The sequence below is a fragment of the Diadema setosum genome, chromosome 19 (assembly GCF_964275005.1).
Source record: "Diadema setosum chromosome 19, eeDiaSeto1, whole genome shotgun sequence".
In the NCBI taxonomy this organism is placed as follows: domain Eukaryota; kingdom Metazoa; phylum Echinodermata; class Echinoidea; order Diadematoida; family Diadematidae; genus Diadema; species Diadema setosum.
This window is the reverse complement of record NC_092703.1, coordinates 21341596-21361234: the sequence shown is the minus strand read 5'-3', so window position 1 is coordinate 21361234 and position 19639 is coordinate 21341596. Positions and strand designations below refer to the sequence as shown.

The 19639-nt window shown below is 37.2% G+C and overlaps 1 protein-coding gene across 5 annotated transcripts in view; it reads right to left on the bottom strand.

The window, feature by feature from the left end:
* Positions 1 to 19639, bottom strand: part of LOC140242498 (protein C-mannosyl-transferase DPY19L3-like) — a 75675-nt gene that overhangs the window by 33353 nt on the left and 22683 nt on the right. For all 5 annotated transcript variants that reach the window (XM_072322231.1, XM_072322233.1, XM_072322235.1 and 2 more), the window contains 2 exons: positions 16433 to 16523; positions 3128 to 3252 (listed from right to left, as the gene is read on the bottom strand). In XM_072322231.1, coding sequence (XP_072178332.1) covers positions 3128 to 3252; positions 16433 to 16523 — 216 coding nt within the window. The remainder of the gene's footprint in view (positions 1 to 3127; positions 3253 to 16432; positions 16524 to 19639) is intronic.

Sequence of the window (19639 nt, the reverse complement as noted above, 5' to 3'; positions counted from 1 at the left end):
CTAATCACTGATATTGAACAAAATATTGCCAAGACACTTTCATGGAAGTACACTTGATCCAGATGAATGAACAAGGTAAACAATGCATTTTTTAATAGCATTGTTTACCTTATTATGAAAGAAGGAGATAACGGTACACATATTATGCTGATATTATTAAAAGATAAAGGAATGTCATGGGGGCGATGGCACTCTATTTCAACTGTATTGTTCCTTTGCATTGTGGTATTATAAACCACTGTCAGGTTTAGCTGTCAGAATCTGCAAATTCATCTAAATCTGCATGGATTAGGTTCACTGAGCTGATAATTGGCATCACACACTTGAATGCCCAGACTCAAGAGCACATATTTGTGTGTTATCAATACTTAGAGAAACATGCACTGAGTCCACAAAACTTCTCCAACCACGATGAAATATTATGTCCCTCACAGAACAATTCCTGTGAAGTTAATTGTCTACATAGCATCATGTGATCAAACATTACATGTAATTGCCATGATGTTCAAAAAGTGTTGAAAACAAAATGTTGATGTAGGAAAATGTTATGTACTATGACAACATTCATGGTATGGAGCACTATACCATGAATGCCATCATAAACAAGACATGGCATTGATCATTCAATGGTGTGTGTGTACAGTGCTTTTGATATCAGCCTCGTAGACCAAGTAGCTATGTAAATCGCGTCTGTCACGGTACCCTGATTGTCTGCACCGCAATATATGTAAATAAACAACCAAATTTACAGTCTATTTTTCAGATTCATCGGAGGGATTATACAACAAATACATATCATACACTGTTTCAAGCCACCAGTAAAATAGTGCCATTCTGCCACCTCAGAATCTATATTTTCAACCAAAACCTCTCAGTGCCCATCGTTTACTATTCTTCACCTCCTGTTCCTACATTTGTGTCAGATTATGTACTTCTCATTTGAAATGTAATGGGGAGGTGTTTTTCAAAAACGGTATAGTGCAACCCCTCAACCACAATGACAATCTGCATAGTAGAAAAATTGCATGACTCAATTCATGGTGTCAACTATCATAGACGGCATCATCAGATGACAACTGTTGGAAATTAGAATGGGTTGCCAAATAACAAGGAAAAGTAGAAATTACGCGGTGCGTAATATATGTCCCCGCCGGAAGAAGCATTTTGTAGCAAAATGTGCAATATAGGTAAAAAATCAAGGTCAAAGGTCAAAGAAGTCAAAGGTCAAAATTCTGTGTAAAAGTTTTGAAGCCCTCACCTAGTGCCATCACATAAAGCAAACGGAATCGAAATCGGGTTAGAAATGGCGAAGGAGTAGCATTTTATAGCCCATGTACAATACAGGTCAAAAATCAAGGTCAAAGGTCAAAGAAGGCAAAGGTCAAAATTCTGTGTAAAGTTTTGAAGCCCTCACCTAGTGCCATCACATAAAGCACACGGAATCGAAATCAGGTTAGAAATGGCGAAGGAGTAGCATTCTGTAGCCAATGTACAATACAGGTCAAAAATCAAGGTCAAAGGTCAAAGAAGGCAAAGGTCAAAATTCTGTGTACAAGTTTTGAAGCCCTCACCTAGTGCCATCACATAAAGCAAACGGAATCGAAATCGGGTTAGAAATGGCGAAGGAGTAGCATTTTGTAGCAAAATGTACAATATAGGTCAAAAATCAAGGTCAAAGGTCAAAGAAGGCGAAGGTCAAAATTCTGCGTACAAGTTTTGAAGCCCTCACCTAGTGCCATCACATAAAGCAAACGGAATCGAAATCGGGTTAGAAATGACGAAGGAGTAGCATTTTGTAGCAAAATGTACAATATAGGTCAAAAATCAAGGTCAAAGGTCAAAGAAGTCAAAGGTCAAAATTCTGTGTAGAAGTTTTGAAGCCCTCACCTAGTGCCATCACTTAAAGCAAACGGAATCGAAATCGGGTTAGAAATGGCGAAGGAGTAGCATTTTGTAGCAAAATGTACAATATAGGTCAAAAATCAAGGTCAAAGGTCAAAGAAGTCAAAGGTCAAAATTCTGTGTAGAAGTTTTGAAGCCCTCACTTAGTGCCATCATATAAAGCAAACGGAATCGAAATCGGGTTAGAAATGGCGAAGGAGTAGCATTTTGTAGCAAAATGTACAATATAGGTCAAAGGTCAAGGTCAAAGGTCACGACTGAAATTCTGTGTACAAGTTTCAAAGCTCCCATGTAGTGCTATCATATAAAGCAAACAGAATCAAAATTGGCTCATAAATGACAGAGAAGTAGCAAATCGAAGATTTTGATCACACACGGACGCACACACGGACACACGGACGGACACACGGACGGACACACGGACGGACGGACGGACACACACACGTACGGAGCCCGTTTCATAGTCCCCTGCTCGAACTCGTTCGGCGGGGACAAAAAAACAAGAATGCAAGCAAAAACCACAAAAAAGATAACCTTTTAAAGGAGATCATAGGGCCTCTTTCCCATCTATGCCTCTATGACAGGATTGAAAACACACACAATTTGACAGTTGATACAGGATTCATCTCATAGATCATAGGTTAAAATGGATCTTGTATTTATCTTTCAGTAAAGGGATGGTATAGTTTTGGTTGAGATGAGGGATTCAGATTTTAACTTTTTGCGAGATAATTAAAAACCATCTTCAAAATATTAAAGAGCATACAATTCAAAGAGGTATTAAAGTTTATTCTGTGAAAATTGGTTTTGAAAGGGCCGAGATATTCAAAAACAAAGTATAAACCAAAGTGATCATACTAAAAGGTGGGTTCCACATTTTATTAGGACCTCCTTGCTTCTGGCATCTCAGCCATTTCAGAACCACTTTTCACCAAATAAACTTTGAAATCCTCTTAGAATTGTATGCTCTTTCATATGTCATGAGAGTTAAGTTTCTCATCATCTCACAAAGTTGGAAACCTGACGCTCCATCTCAACCAAATCTATATCAGTCTATATCATCCCCTCATTAAATGTGACAACACAAAAATCCAGGAAGCTTATGATTATTCATTACCATATTTGGCATCAGTTTTATCCAACATATGAAATGGATAGTCATGCAAGCAGCTAGTGCAAGCTGGAGGAAATTCTGTGGAATTACTAACTTAAAACGAGGACTCACCTGGATAAAAGGTAGACTCCTGTAGATGAGAGCTAGGAATACCTCCTGGTAGATATTGAATCTCTCGAGGACGTTGATGGTTCTCCAGTTCTCTGTGATGTTGTCGTGAGTCAACTCGTAAAACCCTGCAGCAAATTGACAGAAAGTCACACAAATTAATTCAGAATTCCAGGAATTACAGCTTCAGATAATCACACATCCATCACACGATTCACAGGCAGAAAGAGGGGAAGGGGAAAGATATTTCACACTGACAAGAGATGCATTTCACACTGAATGTGAAATCCCGCAGTATTTTACGTTGCAATCCGTGATGTGACGAGTTTATACATATACTATGAAATGCTTGTATTGCAAAATACTGTGGTATCTCAATGAGCACAATTTAAAGTTAACATGAAATATGCATGCCAAGTTTGAGCATAACTCACATCACAAAATACCACCAACCGTACAGCTGTGTATTTGTCATGTGACATGACACTTTTCCTGTCTTCTCCCTTTAAAGAGGTATGCACATGTACAGTGCTTACCAGAAGCACCATGGTATTTTGTGAATGATAACAGTGCTACATGAATATATCTTGGAATCTATGACCATGGTATTTTGCCAATGTGAATTGTGCCAACAAATTACCAAGGTAATTCCAGTGTGAATGCATCTAGGTATTGCTGAATTTGTTTGTTTGTTTGTTTGTTTGTTTGTTTGTTTGTTTGTTTTTGTCTGTTTGTTTTTTGACATTTTTATGGGGGGGGGGTAGGCATTTATCAAATTACCTAAGCATTAACAAAAAAAGGTTTCAAAGATACCTGTGGTACTTCTCCAGTGTGCTATTTGAAAACATTGTATCTAGAATATGAAAAATCACAACAATGGCTTGCATACCTCCCCCCCCCCCCCCATTTTCATTTTTTTTTCAGATATCGAGCCAACCTGTGCCGCCACTTCTTGCTTGTTTGGTGAGTATGAACATGTGTTTGTAGAAAACAAAGGTATCAATATTTACAATGTCTGGTATATTCAAGATTTTTTAAAAGTAAATTCAAGGTTAAAACTTTGTAAGAATGCACGAAAACAAATATTTGCTAATAAATGATAAGTATGATTTCAGCTTCATCATAGATTTCAACACTAATTGTGTGATAAACACAATGAGGGTACAACTTATCTTGTGATCATATCCATCAACAGAGAAGATATCAGAATCCTACATAACACGGAATGAAATTGAATCTTATCTTGAAATCAGGTACATTTAGCTGATAATCTTTAACACTCACACACACAAAGCATCTAGGCCTATTCTACACCCTCTCTTCTGAAAGAACACGTCTAACTGACATATTTCCCATTATGCCTTTTAGATTGATGCCAGGCAAACCAATGTTACTGGAGGCACTTCACATACTTTATATTGGCCAAAGTTTTTCATCAATGATGACAACCCAATCCAGCCTATGAACTCTGTGCCCATGTTTCTGATAAAGTTTCCACAGTGCTGAAATTGTATCTCCTGTGACCTTGCAAACCCATATCCACACTCCCTTCTCACTTGCTCTGAAAAAGATTTTCTGACTTTAAAGGAAGACACCATTCATTACCAATGTCACTCAGTTTCCATGAAAATTTGTCTGAGAACAGAAATTTGAATCTTGCTTGGCATCAAGGAGGCTTTCTTTCGAGCACAAATAATTCCTGGTTAGGCAAAAGGAAATGTCTATTGGGTCTTCATATAGCTAGGAAGGAACGGTGGTTAACAATTTAATCATCAAATCTCACTTTATCTCAATCTCTGGTTTTTGACTAGGGAATATTATTGTGAGCAAAATGTAAGTTTAGACATGTTTTTATTCAATGAACTGTGGAAGGCTAAAGTCAGGAGAATCCTCACATTGTGGGGAGTGAGTGAGTGAGATATTAGCTTCACACAATCAGAGGATTATTCAGGGTAATGGTATATTTTGTATGACAGGTCTTCGGATTATTTCATTGAATGGAGAGATCTCCCAATAGCTCATTTCTTTGAGCAATCATTCACTGTCTGAAAAGGTCATAAGGATTTTTTTTTCTAAAATAAAAAGTCATGGAAATTCAAGCAACATTCTATCTGTCAGGACATGAAAATGTATGTGTGCCTGTAAGCCTCCGACACAGCTACACCCACAGACCGCAACAGTGTTGTCAATAAAGTACTGATGTTTCATTTCCAGTGAATGTAGTCGAACAAGACAGCATTTCTGTTGGTACCATTAGCATAATGTGGTACTATAGCAAATTTACCCAACTTCTTTCCCATTTAATATAATGGACATATTGTGGCTATGGAGGAATCGGTACACTATCATGCTAATAAACTACATCATACACCAACAATTTGCCAGTTTCTGTCAAACGGTGCTCTTTTTTTCACTACACCTGCTATGGGGCTTTAAAACCTTGAGATCATACACATTCCTATCAGAAGACAGAAACCTCTCTCCTACTTCAAAGCATGATACCCGTCTCAGGGGGAATCACCTGATACCTGCTTTGCATCCTCTGAGACAAGCCTGTCACTCGGCAAAGAATTATTCAGATGGTTCGAGAGAAACAAAGAGAGAAAAAGTAGACAGGGAGGAACAAAAGCCAAAGGGAGGGATTCACACCTTTCCAGAGGCATCAATTTCCACCTGCTGTGGCTTACCCTGCCTCTGGTTCAAGCCCTCCCCGAGAACCTTTCTCATGGTCAACCACAACGGGGACAAGTTCAAGATCAGAGCTCAGCTCGAGTATCTGATTGTATGCGTGGGAGGGGGGAGAGGGAGTAGACATATGTTCTTTCCTCTAGGCCATTAGTACTTTTACACTTGAGGCATCCTTGCAATAATTACTGACACAGACAATGATGCGTGTGAGTGATTGTCATTCATGCATATTTCCTTTTTTTGGGGTCATTCAAAGTTCTCTAGATGTACCAATGAGGATATGGAAGATCTTTCAATTGCAGTTTTTTTTTTAGCTCTTAGTCATTAAGCCTAGCCTTGTGACAGTGTAATTATAAGAAATTGTCTAGGAAGACATCTTGTGTGTGACTACAATGTATATATTTGGCCGATTACATACCGTTAGCCTTGCACAAGCTGAATCTCTTGGAACTGACTGAACAAATTCAACTTCAGAGAAATTTGACTTAAAGGGACATTCCAGATGATTTTCATAATTTCACATCATGTAGTACATAAATCGACAACTCCCTGTATAGACTTGTGGAATTTATTGTGGTTCTTGAGCAGAGAAACAATACTTTGAAAAACCTTAAACAACTTAGACCCCGTTTACAGTGCGAGGCTCGGCCGCGGCCGAATCGCGGCCGAGCCCAGCCCCGCTTCAGTGTAAACGCGCAAAAGGCCAAATGCGAGGCAAAAATTGGCCTCGCATTTGGCCTCACTCTGGAGGTGGTCTCTGCCGCGGCCGAGCCGCGGCCGAGCCCGGCCTCTTCTTGGTGTAAACGCAAACTGGGCCAAATGCGCGGCCAATTTTAGTCTGGCTTCCAGACCCTCTGCCTGTACTATTTCGCTATTCACGATATTAACCCCCTCAACATGGAAAACTAGTATAGTTTAAGGTGGTTTTGTCCTGCAAAGGATTTTTCCTTCGGCAAAGGCCTTTGCCCGAACGGCGACTTCATCGCCATGAAATCCAGTTGGCAAAGGGTCTGAAAACCAGGCTATACCAAATTGTGTTTGTTTACAAGCAGAGCGCCACTACGACAAAATATTGAAAGGTTTGAATTAAAAGCGCGGCCAAGCCCAGCAGTATAAACGGACAAAATTGCGAGGCTCGGCCGCGCAATTGAGGGCGGGCTCGGCCACGGCCGAGCCGCGGCCGAGCCCGGCCCCGCACTGTAAACGGGGTCATACACTGAACAAGGATGATGACATTCATAGAAGGTTCACATATTTCAGAAATGATAGCAGTGTAATTCCATAACAATACCGCTTGCTTGCGAGTTCACCTGTCTATAATCTATGCATGCCTTCTTCTTTTGTTCTGCTTCCTTGAGCCCCAACTCATGCATTCTTATGGTGACTCTGCCATGTCATCATCCTTGTTCATTGCAATTTGTTCTACTTTTTGAAAATATTCTTATTCTTCATCCTAATTATCACAAATTCTGAAACTCTGTCCTCAGTATAACTAATCTATAGTTGTACAAATGTAAAAATCTGAGAATCACCCGGAGGTCTCCTTTAAGAGATGAAAACAATAGAAAAAACTGAGAAAGGGAATGCTTCAGAACATCATTTAACTTATGAGTTCATCTTTAAATGCAAGATTGATTGTATTTTTGATCCTGGCGACTATGATTTTTTTTTTTTTTTTTTAATGTTGATCTTTTAGAGTGCTCTTTCAAAGGAGATGAAACTTAGTGAAAATGCATATTGTTTGAAATTATGTCAATTCTACATACGTACATTTTTCTTCAAATAATGTAAAACACTGGGTTTCCAAAAGTTTACACATACAAAACTGGCGCAGTGATGTAAACAGTGCATAGCAAATCAATATATGAAATCTCATTCACAGGATTCAATTAATGTTATTTCTTTGTTCTTTATGAAAACTGTGCTTGATTACCAATTAAAATTAATATTCATTCAGGTGGCCATTGCAGGTAGATCATCAATATATGTCAGCTACATTTATTCTTCAGCAGGTCGAATAATTCAGCCTTTATCTCAACCTTGGATGTGAGTAGAAAAGCAGGTGGTATACAGCACGGATCAGTAATTATCATGTGTAGCACCTTCATTATTTGAAACTGAAGGGATTTTACCAATCCACTGTTCGGTACAAAAGACAATCAGATTAATGAGATAAGATCATTTGCTCTGGGCTGTATCCACAGAAATTAATAGTCCATATCTCTGCCTGGTGGAATTAAAAAAAGAAATGTGTATATATGTATGATAAAACAGTACATATCATGGTTGACCCCCCTGGATCAGCAAATGTAGTCTCATATAAACCACATTAACCGCACAAACCACATGTTATCTGACTCTGTATATTTATATCATACCTCAGTGGCAAACAAGAACAGGGGGAAACTCATCCAAGGCAATGCGAGTTCCACACAGGGTAGACAGATACAGGACTATGGGTCATTCTGTCAGCTGTGACTGAACAAGCACTGGTGCTGACACTCATTGTGCCCTCCACCCACATGTCATCAGTAACAACATTGACAGAATTCTTTCTTTTATGCACTACTTCTGATGCCTGCTATAGTTTACTATCTTTAGGTCAGATCACTCTGCAGTTTAAAATTCATTAAGACGGGAAGCTGCTGTCATCGAGCCACCTTGCAATTAATTGATAATAAGAGGCAAAAATAACTGTGTTCCCATGACAATGAAAATACGAGCAACCTTGTGTTCTACTTGTTGAGTCATCATAATCAGTATTCTTGGATTCACTGTATGTACAATAGGTATGAAATGCAAAGAACATAATCAGAGTTATGATAATACAGCTGTAACAATACAAATACTATTTAATAGCACAATACCAGTACAAGGTTGGCAAAATTTGCACATCAAAATAAGGGAGATTCCACGACAATCATGAAGAGACTTGTGTACTACATGGACCTTTATAGGCTAAAATAACATCCATAGGAGGCTTTTGTGTTCTGTTGCCAGGATATGAGGATAAATTGCAGGGTTTAGGGAGGGAGCTCCCTACAGAATAAGGAAGACTTAGCGGCTCTGCCATCGCTATCCTCATTATAATCATCATCACTATCATCATCATCATCATTGTCATCATCAGTTCTGAAGCAATTACCCCCTGGGTAATTACCCCAGACCCTTCCCCTAATCCTAACACTAATCCTAATCCTAACCTTAATCCTAACCATAACCCAAACTATAACCCTAACCCTAACCCTACCCATAATCTAATACTCAAACCATACCACTAACCAGTATTTAGCGGGGAGGGGGGATATAATGAGAATGAAAATGAATGACAATAGTTTTAGTTTTAGTTTAGTTTAGTTTAGTTTAGTTTAGTTTAGTTTAGTTTAGTTTAGTTTAGTTTATTTGCACCAAGCATTAAAAATATACAGAGCATACAATAAAACATGAGTGTACAAAATGAGATACAAAGAGAGAAAATTTCATAGGACATAGAATTACGACATAAAAGTAAAAATAATGTGGCAGTATGACTACATACAGAGACAATGCCATTGGTGGGGGAAGCAGCAAGAAAGGAAAAGCCCTTGTGAGTAGCTGACCCATATTACTGTAACATACATACCTTTGACATATCTAAGAAAAAAAAAAATGTCAGTGAAGTTGACAAAACAGAACAAGTCAAACCAATGCAATAATTACAAAAGAAAACTACGGAGGTATGGACGATAACAACACAGAAAACATCAACAACAAAAATACGCCTTGAATTAATTATGTTTGTAATCTTCCAATAAAAAGTGTTTATATCTAATTTTGAAATTATTTATGGATTTTGATGCTTTAATTTCTCTAGGGATAGAATACCATATATGAGGGCCCTGATATATAACTGAATTTTTGAAAAATGAGGTGCGCATGTGATATAGATGATAGTTTGCAGAATTTCTTGTTTCGTAATTATGGATAGTGCTGTTCAGCGAAAAATAATCTAAAAGGGATTCTGGAAGGAACTTTTTGTAACATAAATACATAAAAATACCCAACTGTAAAAGATAAATATCATAAAATTGCAGCATCTTATACAAATGAAAGATTGGTTTTGAATGGGCAAGATATGAAGCATGGTGTACGATACGTATTGCACGTTTTTGTAAGACACAAACTCTGTTCAACTGGGTTTTTGATGCATTGCCCCAAATTATGATCCCGTATGACAAATGTGGTAAAACAATTGAATTATAAATCATTTTTAAAAACACTTTAGGCATTGACTTTAATTTATACATAACACCAATATTCTTTGCCAACACATTACAAAGGTTATTTACATGAGCATTCCAGGTAACATTTTCATCAAGTATTAATCCTAAAAACTTCAAAGCCGACACACGTTTTACCTGAGAGGCACAGATATTGACAGAAAAATTATCAATATTACATTTTCTCTTGGTAAATAACATATAATTAGTTTTTTGAACATTAATTGTAAATTTATTTGAATAAAACCACTTTGTCATCAGAGTAAGTTCTTGGTTCAAAATAATTTGTAACTCTAAAATATTCTTGTGTGAAAAAAATATGCTCGTATCATCGGCAAAAAGAATAAGCTTTAAAGTTTCAGAAACATTGAAAATATCATTGATATATAACAAAAATAGTAAAGGTCCCAAAATAGAGCCCTGGGGCACTCCACATCTTATGCCTAAATTAATCGATTTATCATTACAGATGCTTACATGTTGTTTACGTTCACACAAATAACTCTTAAGTAATTGTAATGGTAATCCTCTAATTCCATATGCATATAATTTACGTATCAATATACTATGATCAAGCGTGTCGAACGCCTTACTTAAATCAAGAAATACACCAATCATATATTCTTTATTCTCAATCGCAGTTACAACTTCATGCACAAAATTCACCATTGCAGATGATGTGGAGTGCCCCGGCCTAAAACCATATTGATTTTCATGTATTATATTGCACTGTGTAAGAAAATTAAAAAGACGATTATATATACACTTTTCTAATATTTTTGAAAATACTGGCAAGACTGAAATTGGCCGATAATTAGAAACAAGTTCCGGACTTCCTTTTTTAAACACAGGAATCACTCTAGCAATTTTCATATTTTCTGGAAAAATACCAAATTCAAAACACTTATTAAATATCAAACGCAAACGTTTTGCTATCACATCAGCAACTCTCTTTACAACTTTTATGTGAATATCATCATATCTGGCACTGGTAGTTGATTTTAAGTTACAGACTATGTCTATGATTTCTTTCTCAGTAACAGGGTTAAAATAAATAGTGCGTTCATTTGCTTTCACATATTGCATAAAATTATCAGTAAGATCTTGTGTAAACTTTGAATTCAAATCATATCCAATATCAACGAAGTACTTATTCATAACATCGCATATTTCTTTCTTATCAGATATTTTCTCACAATTCTTTAATATTCCATTGCACTTGAATGTGTTATTTTCTTTGCCCACTGCTTTATTTATAACATTCCAAGTTTTTTTTGTACTTCCATTACATTTGTTTAACTGTCCGACATAATATTGTTTTTTGGCAAGTTTGATCATATTTGTAACTTTGTTTCGACATTTCTTATACACAGTCTCATGACGTTCACTCGGATTCTTTACAAATAATCTGTACAAACGACACTTTCTTTTACACAACTTACGAATTTCATATGTTATCCATGGTTTACCTTTCTTAAATTCTTTTTTGTAACACACTTTTTTAGGAAAACAAATATTGTAAACATTTGAAAACTTAATCAAAAAAATCACTATACATATTATTAACATCATTTGCGTCAGGTGACCATTCCACATTCTCCATCATACGTACACAAAGAGTGATAGTGGTCTCGTTGATATCCCGCTTTTCATAACTTGTCTTGCTTTGGGACTTAATGCTATTATCAGAAATACAAAATACCGGTAAATGATCAGATATATCTGTAAAAAGGGCTCCTGACTGAATAACACATGTATCATTTGTAAGTACATTATCTAAAAGATAATGTACTTACAATAGTTTGATAACATAATACAAACACAGGGCATCTGAATATCACATACAATGGATGGTACAAACATCACAAGAAAATCAGCTATGACGGTTGGGACAACACAATTAGCAATTTCTAGCACATTCACCAATAAAATATTTCTTGCTTTATTACTGCTGTTAAACGGCTGTCTCAGACATTGCAGGCTACACTATGCCCATTTGGGAGAGCTGGTTTATCACCGTACATGACATACAGATTAAAGTATCAGCTGGTGAGTAAGACAGGAAAAGGGGAACTCCCTGTTCCTGCTCCCCCGCTTCCCTTCGTCCTACATGCTGCACGGGATTCCTCATCCCATTTTCATCTCTGTTGTTGTCATTGAAGTTGCATATAACTTTTTTTTTTTTAGTCTACCAGATGGATGAACAGGCAAAGGTATCCTCAGGGATCCAATCTATCATACCTGTCAAATGGGAAATGTCCCATCGGGATGGTACCTACATAATTCAGACCGTGAACAAACCTTCCACAAAATTTTCGCACAATACTGCAGGGTACTTTTTCACACAAAATGAAAAAGGACTCTTGAATCTGTGCCTGGCCCAATACAGGCATTGCCAGGTAGATTTCTCTGCAGCTCTTATTTCTGTCAGTTCTAAAGAAAGAACACAATAACAGCATTTATTGCTACAAAAAGAATAATGTAGGAGACTAATATAAAAGAACTCTTCTCATTTTGCTCATTATAAGGGTAGGGCACAAGCAACTTTAAAATAATCCAATTTGCAGAGAGTCTACAGAAGGCACTGCTGATTAGCTAAATTACTATCAAACAGACAGCATACATTCCTCCACATACCTGTATCTCTGAAAAAAAAAAGAAAATCAAACAAACGAAAAGTAAGGACAATGTCTGATCTTGCAATCAAGCACTTGCATAGATCAGTCTGTCCTTCCGTCACTTCCCGGACAAAGTGTGAACTGCTGCCTTCTTCAGGTGTCTTCTATCAAGATCAGATGTTTTCCTCACAAGGTCTGAGATGACGCACACAGCGCAGATATTTTAACAGGCTCTTCCCTCTCACCGGTAACAGGCATCTCAGATATTTAGAGTGACTCAATTGAAGCCCCACTGAGCTCATAGTCGTCACATTCACTACACTCATAAGGTGTAATACACAGAGTCTGAACAACAACCAAATTGTCAATCGGTGTGGCTGAACTTAAAGGGTCACAGCTTCTCTTTCCAAAATATTCTCAGCTTTGACATACATCTCTCAAAGGCATCAGCTCTTTGGAGTATTATACAAAATCTTGCAGCAAATCCTACAATTAATTTCATACTGTGAAACCAAATCACTGAGAATCTGATTTTGAATAAATTCCTTTTTCCAGCATAATGAAAGAGTAGGCCTACTTGACTTACCTCTTCCAAAAGACAGAGGGAATAATATCACCTTCAACACATAGGCCCCTATCAGTAAAAAGTCAAAATAAAGAGTACTTTTCATTTAAAATTTTAAGAAATTTGCGGAATCCTCTTTATATCCTCTTTATATCATCACCCGATTGTGACATCCTTTGCTGTAGTCTTCCTATCCAACGATGATGGCATGTGGATTTGACCAAAAGTTCTTAACTTTTCAAAAGATTGTCCCATATCCCTAAAACATCACTGATGTATACTAAATACTGTCTACAGGGTTTCTTCTTTAGGGGCATCACCCACTCACAAGCTAAAATGGCTTACAACAATCTTCTCTCTCCCTTCTCTGACAGCACTCACAAATTCAGGTTCAAGTTGTCATATCTGGGGAGTTCTGTTTCATCACTGACGTGTCACAGTACCCCTGCGGCTAGCTAATGGATATTCATGCTGGTGCGGAGAAAGCCACATCTGTTCCCAAGGAAATTGATCTTGGCACACAGCGCCAAGGTATCCAGACCAGGCCCACCCATTTCTACCACCACCTCTTATTCATGCCCTTATTGACACGTTCTACTGACTACTTACAGCTGTATATTATATATAAAATAAAAAGAACAACTGACTCCCTATATTACCACTCATACAAATCTATAGATCTACACAAAGCACTTGAACAATCAACAATAATGACCAAAAAGCGAAGACAATGGAACCTAAGAAAAGCACAAGAATGAGATAAAGACGATCTTTATAATGTCAATAAAAATATAATTTAAGAGCAGTTGTACCTGTGGCACATTAAAGCTAGACTTGATAGGTTGATGTTTCTCATCCACAAAATCTGGAGTAAAATATTAAAGCAAGGTAGCATCTAACAAGTAGACAGAGCCCAAAGACCAAAGCTATTGAAAGGACAGAGGCATGGGAGAAAATCAGAGCTGTACACAAACAACTGGACAGAGGAGAACTCGAGTATGTAGGCCTACCTATAAATTTTGTAATACCCACTATATTTAACAATTACTATCACACACCTGACTATATATTTCTATAATTGTTTTAGGTTATTTTTTTACAAGATATTGTTCATCACAAGTTTGATAGTGAAAGGTTTCAACTTGAAGTGGCCATTTCTGAGGAGAAAGATAAAGGAGTATGCTTGCAATCCATGGAAGGCAGGAAGATGGACCTACTGAAACTGGTGGATGAATGGGAATGAAATCTCTGGTAAATATGGCCAACATTTCCAAGGCAATTGTGTTACCAGGTACACTCCCTTCTTTCTATTTCCACCCACTTCAAAAAAGAAAGCTTGGAATCTTGCACTGCAGAAGGAAATCTCTTGGACCTTCAGAGCCCGTCAATAGATTCTACTCTTTGATACTTGCTGTATGGGTGCAGCCACATACGAAACTCTAACTGCCTTTTGCCGCTTCGCAGATTGAAGAAGATAATAAACAATGAAACTAGGTGTAAAGGTGAAGATGTGATTGTTACAACTAGCATCAATAAGAAGCTCCCACACTACATAGTTTATTTATTCATTCATTCATTCATTCATTCATTCATTCATTCTTTCTTTCTTTCTTTCTTTCATTCATTTATTTATTCATTTCTCTATTTATTTCATTTCTCTATCTTATTTATTTACTCATATTGATTTATTTATTTATTTATTTATCTATCTATTCTGTATGCTTTTCGCAGGGTAGCCCTTCCAGCTCATTCAGAGCTGCTATGCCTACAGGCCCTGCACACATACAAAATACTTTCAAAATTATGTCAGGAACAACTGCAGAGGCATTAGCAAATGTATTTCATTGCCCACATTTCCAGCTTCATACAACCAATGTTGAAGCGCCTGATTTCAGAAAGCCACAAGCCATGGTATTAAAAGACAAAGATGCATTGTACATACAAAACAACAAAGAAAGCGAAAGAAAAAAAAAAGGAAAAAAAGAGAGAAAACAATAGTATGACACTATCCATCAGACACCCGCACAGCAGGCAGTGCTATTCATGCAGAGATGAGGTCTGGAAAAGACAATGAACCCGAGCAGAGTTCATTTGCGGTTCAGTGTCAACTGCACCCGCTCATCAACAGCAGGATGGCTGAGGAGCTGGCCTGGGCTAGCCCTGGCTGGTCTTGACATCGTAACAGGGCATTCTGCAGGAGATCTGACAGACTTTCACACTCTGCCCAACTCTACATCTAGCATCCACGAAAACGCTGCTATGCATATCTTGGTTCAATTACATAAAAACTTTGCTGAAATTTTGATATGCTATTTAATTAAGAAGGAAATGTATTTACTTTCATCAAATAAGATCATGCTGGTTGGTCATACTAGCAGTATAGCTAATTTTGATAACTCATACCTTCGAGCTTAAGTGCATTACCACTCCATATCTAAATTGACTTTGGTATTAAATCAATATTTATAGTAAAACAAGACAGTATAAGTTCCATTTTCCTTGACCATAGATTAAGGAAGTTTAAAGCTTAAAGGAGTGGAAAATTTTTGTATGTTATATGTCTCTAATTTCAGTAGATGACATAACATTCAGGTAATGCTGCATCTAATTATTCAACAAGTAACCATCTGATTGTGGACGCAGAGGATTACATTATGTTCAACCTATAAAAGATTGGTTGCTAAAATCAAGGATTGATTAAAAACAAGATATAAATGTACCCATATTACAGATGAAGGTCTCAAGAGAAGAATTATTGTATACAGTACATCTGGCCCCAAAATATGAATACAGAATGAAATCCACACTGTAACATCACTGTTTTACAAAATCTACTACAGCAGGAATTTCAATTCACACTCAACTGTGCCTTATTTCACATGTATATGTTTCTCTGCTAAACTAAGGATCAATTTCCTTGATTTGGGGGTCAAGAAAACTGGGATTGGTTCGTTTTGGGATATGAGCATGAGAACAGTCTTTTTGTTGCTGTTGTTCCTTGGTGGACACACAGCATGTCTGATTGTGTCTACTGGAGTGGATTTGCTGTCTGGAGTTAAAATATCTCATTACCTACAGCTAAACAGATTGCCATGCACATGCACAACTCTAGTGAAAAAAAAAAAAAAAAAAAAAATCTGCTTCACATAAAATGCAGAACTGGCATGTAAGTCAATACCTTGCGAAACCGTGGGTGCGTGGAGGAACTGCTTGTAGTAGGAGTAGTACAGGCCAGACTCCGTGCGGAATGAGATCTCGCGTTCCACCTCCTGCAAATATAAGAACGGATACAAGAAATTGCTTGATTGAATTCCACGACAGGATTCAGTAAGATGCGAGGCAGGGCATGACATTTAGGGAGGAATGAAACAGGAAGAAGGAAATAGGAGGTTTGAGGTAGCCAGGGGGTGGGAAAAGAGACGAGGTGCATGTACAGGAATACTGATATTATATTGATATTGACTGACAGGAGAGGTACAAACTTCAAAATGTCCTGTGATTACAGAGTTGGAATTGAAAGGGTTAACCAAAGAGTTAACCAATGAATGAATGAATGAATGAATGAGACATAAATAAGGGGTCCCAAAAATACTGTAGTACTGCAGGCTACAAGGTGATGACATCGCATGCTTTTCTTGATGTAACTAACATTATGCTGTGTACAATATGTAGAGAGGATAAATCATCATCCTTTAGCCAATATCTTTGACACAGGATGCTTCATCTTCACCATATAAGGAACTTAATCTCTATATGTGTCTGACATCCTGAAAGAACTGAGAATGTTGTTACATTAGGCACTTAATGTTCATCAATTCATTGGTGTACAGCACACTTGTACATACTGTATACAGCATCCACCTCACAGCACAGCCACGATAAATATTAATGCAAAATCACATCCTATCACATCAATAGATAGATTTCTAGTGGTTGTGTAAGCCACACAAAGTGGAATATCTCATATTCCAGAATCACGGTTTATTCATCACATCAAGATAATATGAATTTTGACTGATTACAAAGGAAAGAATTATTTGAAATCACAGATCACTAAAGAGGTTTAACCAAATCTTACACAAAAGACCATTAACTGTACTTCCTAATGAATGCAATTTTCATTTCATTCTTCATCTTTGCAATATTTCAAGAACTGGTAATGGAATGGGACATAATTTCTGTCTGATTAAAGATCAATGGAAGAAAATATGAATAGCAGAATCTACATAAAATATCATCAACCATTCTATAAGTCCTCAACATGATATCCTTCGTTTCAATTTGAAGTCACACACATTGTTAGGGCGACAAGACACTGTATCTCAAAAAACGTCAAATGTTCAGGAGAGCAAAAAAACAAAACAAAACAAAACAAAACAAAACAAAACAAAAAACAAAACATGGAAACAAAAGCTCTCAGAAATGGGATTGCCTTTCCTTAGACATGCCATGGTGGTTTCATGTTTGGGATAAGACAGCTAGGATTTACACAAGACATCACTTTAATATTACAATATAACTGATTATCTGATGATTAATCCAAATTCCAAACAAGTGTTTTTCACAAAAATTTGAGATACAAACTTTGTTGCCCAGCAACAATATACTAGGCCTACACACAAAGTGTAGGAGTGAGACCAAGCGTTGTATTTCCAGCACTATGTGTCTGTAGTGACATTTAAAGAGTTTTCTTCTTTTTTTTTCCTTTTTTTTTTTTTTTGTGAACCTAACTCCTGCCGATATCTTCCCAAGGGAGTGCCCTGGGGGAAGTATCATCCCCATTGTGATTAGCAGGGCAAAGGTCAATGTCTCATCATGTCCTTCGCATGTACATCAGTCATGTACTCCCATGTATTCCCATGCCACTGCCTCCAGACTCATTTCAAGGAGGTGTGGATCGATGCCCGCCCACCTCTTTAACCGCTCCCTGCCTCAGTAATGCGCAATCATCTTGTTCCTCCAAGAAAGAAGAGTGAGGTATGTACAGTGTCAGAGTCGCATTGCACTCAGAAGTCCCCGTTTTGGTTTAAAACCAGAAGAAAATACAGGTACATGTGCACATTAAAGCTATGTCATCAGCATTTCAAAACAAACTGACATCTGTAACAGTTATATGCAATGAATATCAAAATTCTGATAATGATGTATGCATTGGAAAATGTACATATGAACTTTAAACAAAAATACATATATTTTGCTGCATATAAAGCATGGTAACTATATTGCTTGTTTGTTTTTATTTGTTTGTTGTTGTTGTTTTGTTTGTGCAATAAGTATTGATAGGTGTCATATTCAAACACAATTGCAACTGAAGAGACACACAAAAAAGAAACAATATAATATGTACTACACAGATATCACATCCCTAGCCTACCTCTTTCCTTCGACTCTGTCATGATCATCTACACAACTAAACAATTATTTTTCTCAAGAAGTAGCTTTGACAGGGTAAATCCTAAAATACCCTACACATGTATACATGCACACACAAACACAAAAACACAAGTACAAACACAAACATCTCTTGCACAGTAGTGATCAAATAAGATGATATCCTGTTCCACACAAACAGTGCAAACATCGACAAAGTAGAATAATACTGGTATCATTACAACACCATGAAACTAATCTCACTATATTGAGTCTTTATGTACAAGTGGAAAGGTACACTGTATGTGAATAGGACAAGAAGAGTAAATCACTGCTAAAATGTCATGCATGTCACATCAATCACATCATGTACTGCATACTCATTCCTATGAAGTGTATGCTACTTGTATTAACCTGGTGTCAATGTCAACAACTGTTAAGGGTTACTGCAGAATGAAGCATTCTTTGCCCTTTAAATGTCCTGGGGGTGCTTCATAAAGCTGTTATTAAAGTTACGAACGACTTACGAATGACTGGTGATCAGTTCTGATGTGCTATACTTATTAGAATTTCAATAATTCAGCACAAGAACTGATCACCAGTCGTTTTAAGTCGTTCATAACTTTAAGAACAGCTTTATGAAACACCCCCCTGGACCCTGTTTCATAAAGCTGTTCGTAAATTTATACACGACTTTACAGACTTAAATATGGAAAGCCAAGTGGGTTTCCTACATAGTTTAAGTTGAAATTTGCATATGATAATGATTATTCTTAGTATGGTAACACACATTTTCAGTTGAAAGTGTATTTTTGCCCCAATGTAGATGAAATAGTCACTCGTACTTCATTAAAACGTAAGGAAAAAAAAATGGGCACACATACTGGCACTTCATATTCCAGTCGTTCATAAAGTCATGCATAACTTTACGAACAGCTTCATGGAACAGGGTACAGGTACAGTTTTGGAGAGTGGTTCACACTCACACTAACACACACACACACACACACGCACA